Source organism: Penaeus vannamei, chromosome 34 (genome assembly GCF_042767895.1).
Source record: "Penaeus vannamei isolate JL-2024 chromosome 34, ASM4276789v1, whole genome shotgun sequence".
Taxonomy (NCBI): domain Eukaryota; kingdom Metazoa; phylum Arthropoda; class Malacostraca; order Decapoda; family Penaeidae; genus Penaeus; species Penaeus vannamei.
Window position 1 is genome coordinate 3,962,327 of NC_091582.1, and position 6,748 is coordinate 3,969,074.

The 6,748-nt window shown below is 46.0% G+C and overlaps 1 protein-coding gene across 1 annotated transcript; it reads right to left on the reverse strand.

Moving 5' to 3' along the window:
- Nucleotides 1–2,678: 2,678 nt before the first annotated feature.
- On the reverse strand, nt 2,679–4,338 carry LOC113813182 (frizzled-1). Its single transcript, XM_070113247.1, has one exon. The coding sequence runs from the start codon at nt 4,320–4,322 to the stop codon at nt 3,789–3,791; it is 534 nt and encodes a 177-aa protein (XP_069969348.1). The 5' UTR covers nt 4,323–4,338; the 3' UTR covers nt 2,679–3,788.
- Between the last annotated feature and the right edge of the window lie 2,410 nt (nt 4,339–6,748).

Here is a 6,748-nt window from a genome sequence, read left to right on the forward strand (position 1 = left end):
CCTTGTTCTGAGTTATGCTGAGGCTTCTCTGCATTGCTGCATTCAGACTCTCTGCTCCTTGCATTTGTCTGGAACTTTGGGCCCTTGTATGCATGGATATAGATCATGAAATTTGCAGAATTCCTGAACCAAAATTGTCTTGTGTGTGTGTGTGTGTCTGCATAAAGATGTATATACATATATATATATATATATATATATATATATATATATATATATATATATATATAAATATAAAATATTACATATATATACACTATTAGTATATGAACATGCACACACATGTCTATGTTTACATATACATGTACATGTAAATGCATACACACACAGGTAATGTTTCTGTGACCAGCCATTACTACAGACGCAGGGAAAAGGGTTGAAGTGATCACCGTCTTTTTACAAGGTTACGGGGGTGTATAAACATTGTTAACTGTGGCGAGTGGGATCACCGTCTACCAATGTCATCTACAGAATGAAATCTACTCCTTGCTTCATCTACCGGGTAGACACGAGTGGTAGACGACCTCTTACTCCTTCCTTTCTTTTCACACCAAAAGATCAGGTCACACGTCCGCCCAAACACTCATCTGTACGTGTCTCTTTCTGTTACTAAAAAAATGGAAGTGAGCAATGTAGTATTACCATGTGTGGATGAACTACCTAAAAGGAGAGAAAAAGTCAACAAAACATCATTGTGTGTAAAACCAAGAACATTTTGAACTCCAATGTAGGCTGTGGAGAGAGAGAATGAAGGCATCCCGCTTTCCATGAAAACCCCTTGAAAGAGGGGTTATATATTAAATAATGTTTATATACACACACAAGCTGACCTTCTCAGCTTAAAAAAAAACAAAAAAACATAAGAACAACTTAAGCACTAAATCTCTCTCCATGCATACAGACACACTTGCATATATACACCTCTTGGTAAGCCAAGGATACATGCTACAAAACAATGATGTGGAATATAGAATTTGTAGAGCATATACACAATACAATATCCAAGTCTCTTTTTAACTTATAACTATTTTACATAAAAAATGTTTTAGCATGTGCACAATACAACATAATTCATGCATTATCTAAAATTATTCCATCTCTTGCATACAATTACTTTCAACAAATAATGATAAAACACATACATTCTGATGGTCTTTTGCAACATGTGTGGGACTGCAATCCACTGTAACTTGTCACCTGCAACATAAAAGCCAACACTCACACCTAACACAACACCAAAACATGACCTCAAACATAAGCAGAGAGATTATCAATATTTGATTTTCCTTCCTTCTTATCCTTTTTACATACAAGGAGTGTTGAACATTTTGATTCAGGAGTATTAATCCATTAATTAATAACAAAAGAACATAAAAAGAACTTAGGAGACTTATAGTTACTTAACATATATACATAAAAGCAACACGACTGAGCTATGTGGAGACAAGAAAAAAAAGTCATGTGAATTTGACAGAATATGTTTTGTGAAGACATTGCTTCATCTACATGGTTTACAGAGAGGTCGCAGGTGCCAGTAGGTGGGTACTTTGCAACATACGTACAAGACCTCAGAGGTACTTCTGGCTCTAGGCCTTAGGCTCTCTACTTGCACCACCTGTACACGTGCCCAAGGGGGGCAGAAAAGGACAGGGATGCATTGAGATTGTATGAGTGTGTGTCTATTTCAGTAGTAGGTAAGTGGACTTTTGTGTGTGTGTGAGTGAGAGTTAAGTACACACACACTTAAGAGTGTGTGTGTGTGTGTGTGTGTGTGTGTGTGTGTGTGTGTGTGTGTGTGTGTGTGTGTGTGTGTGTGTGTGTGTGTGTGTGTGTGTGTGTGTTCGTGGGTGCGTGCGTGTGTGTGAACCTGATTGCATGTGTCCGTGTGTCTGCACCAGCGCCACCCGAGCAGACGCACACGTGCAGAGCGCGCCTGCCTGACCGCTGGTTGCCATTTACCCAACCCCCTCCTCGCGAGCTCAAGACGACCTCAAGAGCTGGTGGCTTTCCTCAGATCTCCGTCTCGTGCTCTTAAGAAGGGGGTCATTACGGCGGCGCTGACACCTCTCAAAAAGGAAGTTCATGAACCAAAAGAAGAAGAAGAAGAAATGAAAACAGGACTTCTTCGGGAACCTCTCTCTCTCTCTCTCTTTCTCTCTCTCTCCTCCCCTCGCCTGGAGCACCGTCCTGACTGCTACGACTCGACACTTCCTTCGTCCCCTTCCCCCTCTTGGAAACTGACAACAAGAGTCGAGGAGGAAGAAAGAAAAGAGAGGAAAACTCTTCGCGGAGGAGAAAACTACACACAGTCAATTAACACCTACGCTGTGTTGACCCCAAAGGGCCTATCTGACATCTCAAAGACACGAAGGGGAGGGGGTCATGGGTGGGAGGGTTGGGGGGAGGTCACTAACTACCTTTTGACTTCAATTACTTGAGAGAAAGAGAGCCCATGCACAGGACGGGAATCTCACCCTTATGAGCACCTATCCTTAAGGCTGAGAGTCCCTCCTTGCATTTACAATCTTGGGTGACAATAAAGTGTATATATACATACACATATAAGAGTGTATGTGTGTGTGTGTGTATAAGTGCATGTGTATGTGTATGTATATGTATACATGTATGTATGCATATATGTAAAGGTGTGTGTGTGAGTGTGTGAGTGAGTGATTGAGTGTGTGTGTGTGTGTGTGTGTGTGTGTGTGTGTGTGTGTGTGTGTGTGTGTGTAAGTGTGTGTGTGTGTGTGTGTGTGTGTGTGTGTGTGTGTGTGTGTGTGTGTGTGTGTGTGTGTGTGTGTGTATGTGTGTGTGTATGTGTGTGTGTATGTGTGTGTGTATGTGTGTGTGTATGTGTGTGTTCACGTGTGTGTGTTCACGTGTGTGTGTTCACGTGTGTGCGTGTTCGTGTACATATATATATATATGTATACATATGAACAACACGCATATACATATACAGCACATGTGTGTGTGTGAACCTGCGAGGATGCGTGGCCACCCTCGCCGCGAGCACGAGAGCGCACCTCAAGATGCGCCCTCAACTAAAGAGAAAAAAATTAACATATACAAGTATCCTCGTAAAATAGAGGACGTCCTCTTTCATCTTCTCGTGTGAAGCAGACGAAGGGAAGCGGCCGAGCAGCCCCGGGCCTTCCTTCCGTCTCCGTCTCTCCCGCCTGGCTTTATGCAAAAATATCTCCGTGGCCAGAGCGCCTTTGCGAGCGAGCGCCTTCGCTGCCGCAGACGCAGAGGCGCACACGTCCCTGGATGCCTCGAACCCGAATCGCACACTTATATAAAAATTAACCTGAGCACATTCATGTGACGTGATAGAATTTCCTTAATCTCTTTTAATGTAACAGAATTCTCTGATGTACAATAAATCTAACATTCATCATAATATAGATCTCTGGGTTTCTATTCCTTAAAGTACGAAGCGTGCGACGAGGCCGTCGGGCCGTCTCTTCTCTCGCAGCCGCGGCCCACGCCCTCCTCCTCCTCCTCCCGCTCGCCCTCGCCCTCCTCCCCGGCCGCCCTCCGCGACGCCGCCCTCAGAAGTTGGTCTCCTCGGGCGTGTGCGTCGGCCGGAACTGGCCCGCCTCGTCCGGCAGGAGCCTGGTGACGACGGTGGCGGTGGTGGCGGCGGTGCCAGCGTTGGTGTTGGTGGTGGAGGGCGGCGGCTGGGGCGTGAGGGGCGCCGAGGCTCCCCCTTGGGCGAGGGGATGGTGGGCGTGGGCGGCGTGGTGGGCGTGGCTGGCGTGCTTGGGCCAGGCGGGGGCGGATTGTCACACGTAGCTCTCGGTGCGGCGGCCGAGGCAGCGGTTGTAGCAGTTCTTCCAGACGGCGAGCGTCTTGCCCGACCACACCCAGAAGCCCGACGTGATGCCCACCACCAGCGTGCTCAGGTACTTGACCATGAAGAAGATGAAGTCGGGCTTGGCCAGCGGCGTGTCCCTGTCGACGCCGGGCGGGCAGTTGATGTTGTAGGTGACCCAGGGCTCCTCGCGGGACGCGCACTTCTCGCGCTGCCACGCCACCATCCACTCGTCGTGGCGCGCCTGCTCGTAGAACAGGCAGGCCACCAGCACGGTCGCCGGCACCGTGTACAGCACCGAGAACACGCCGATGCGCACCATGAAGCGCTCCAGCTTGTCCGTCTTGGTGCCGTCGTGCTTCATGATGGTGCGGATGCGGAACAGCGACACGAAGCCCGTGAGCAGGAAGGCCGTGCCCAGCACCAGGTAGAAGAACAGCGGCGCCAGCACGAAGCCCTGCAGCGCCTGCACGTTCCACAGCCCCACGAAGCACACGCCCGTCATCACGTCACCTGCGGAAGGGGAGGGCGTTAGTGGGGCGGGAAGGGTGACGAGGTAGAGAAAAATGTAAATCAATAGTTATAGAAAACATCATCATTAAGAGAAATAATAATATTATTATGAAAAAACACATCAATTCTATCAAAAACCTTAAAACTATTAATATCAAAAGAAAACGCTGTATCAATACTAACAAATACCATTCAAAATATCAATACTATCTAAAACAAAATATCATTAACAATTACTGGAAACATATCAATGAACATTACTTGACAGATATAAACATTACAGCAAATTCCCAGGGAATTCCATATGCAGCATAATGCTTGCCCCGGCAGCAAAAGCATAAAAAACAAAAACAAAAGAAACTCGGAGGCATCGTCCTTTGCGCAACCCCCGCCCCCCCCAAAAAAAAAAAAAAAAAAAAAAAGAGACAAGCTATCCATAACAAGCAAAATGAACAAAGACAACAAAGGGCAGTCCGGGGCAGCGAAGACGAGCAAACAAAGCCACTTCTTGCTTCACGAGACAAGCAAACCCAAGGAAACCGACTCGCCCCCCTCCACTCACTACCCCCCCCCCCCTCCTCTGCCTTGCCTGTCTCTCTCGCTCGTTCTCACTGCTGTCCTCCTCCTCTTCTCTGTCTCTCTGTCTGTCTCAACTCTCTCTCATCTCTTATCTTTCTGACAGTCCCCAACTCTCTCTCTCTCTCTCTCTCTCTCTCTCTCCCAACTTTCTCTCTCTCTCTCTCTCTATCTCTCTCTCTCTCTCTCTCTCTCAATATATATATATATATATATATATATATATATATATATATATATATATATATATATATATGTGTGACAAAAAATGAAGAAAAAAATAACAATAAGCAAATAAGCGAAGCATAAATAACAATAAGCAAAACAAAAACAGATGAACTAACAACCCACAAAGGAAAAAAACAAAACAGTGACAACGCCATCTACCAACCAGGGAGACAAACAAACAAACAAAACAAAAAACGCTAAAGAGAGAGAGAGAGAGAGAGAGAGAGAGAGAAAGAAAGAGAGAAAGAAAGAGAGAGAGAGAGAGAGAGAGAGAGAGAGAGAGAGAGAGAGAGAGAGAGAGAGAGAGAAAGAGAAAGAGAAAGAGAAAGAGAAAGAGCGAGAGACAGACAGACAGACAGACAGACAGAGACAGACAGACAGAGAGACAGAGACAGCCAGACAGACAGACAGACAGAGAGAGATGAAAGGAAAACAAAATATTTGCACAGGCTCCACCGCCGCCAACGCACGCCATCTCCCGTGCCAGATAGCGTCTCAATAGCCGCTATCTGGCACAATCATCCGGGTAATTAAACCTATTTTTAGTCTCAATGTATCCCGCATTTGAGATGGACGATAGATAGATAGATAGATAGATAAATGGAGATAGATAGAGAGAGGGAGTGAAAGTGGTAGGATAAAGAGATTGATACACAAAGGAGGTGAGAGAGAAGGAAATGGAAAGAGAGAGAGAAATGGAGAGAGAGAGAGAGAAATGGAGAGAGAGAGAGAGAAATGGAGAGAGAGAGAGAGAAATGGAGAGAGAGAGAGAGAAATGGAAGAGAGAGAGAAATGGAGAGAGAGAGAGAGAGGGAGAGAGAGAGAGAGAGAGAGAGAGAGAGAGAGAGAGAGAGAGAGAGAGAGAGAGAGAGAGAGAGAGAGAGAGAGAGAGAGAGAGAGAGAGAGAGAGGAAGATGAAGATAATGACGGAGAGAGAGAAGAGAAAAGGAAAAGAACGGGAAAAAATCTATAATAGTAAAACACGATTATAAATGCAAGCGTACTCACCCTCCTACCCTCTCACCCTCCCCCATCCTTGTCCTCATCACCCCCCCCCCCACCCCCACCCCCACCTGAGGATCTGACCCTTCAATTCTATAGATTACGATAAAATGTTCGTACTGTATCAATTCCCACGACTGGAAATGCCTCTTTCGCGTTTACAATATGGAAGTTAACGTTTAATTTCTGTCTGTCTGTCTTCTCTGTCTCTGTCTGTCTGTCTTTCTTTCTCTCATACTCTCTCTCTCTCTCTCTATCACACTCACTCACACACACACACACGCATACATACACACACACGCACACACATACACACACACACACACACACACACACACACACACACACACACACACACACACACACACACAAACACACCCACACACACACACACACACACACACACGCACACACACGCACATGCGAGCATTACAGTCCCGTTGCTCAAAGATCACGACCTCAAGAGCTTCGGCCGACGATGACTTGCGAAAAGAGCGGGGGGGGGGAGTGGGGGGAGTGGGAGAGTGTGTGAGAGAGAGAAAAAAAGGGATAAATATAGATATATAGACAGAGAGAGAGAGAGAGAAAATGGACGAATAGGTAATTAGTAAA

What these genes read in the sequence shown, in the direction of transcription:
- LOC113813182 (XM_070113247.1), bottom strand. Translation starts at nt 4,322, where the DNA reads ATGACGGGCGTGTGCTTCGTGGGGCTGTGGAACGTGCAGGCGCTGCAG.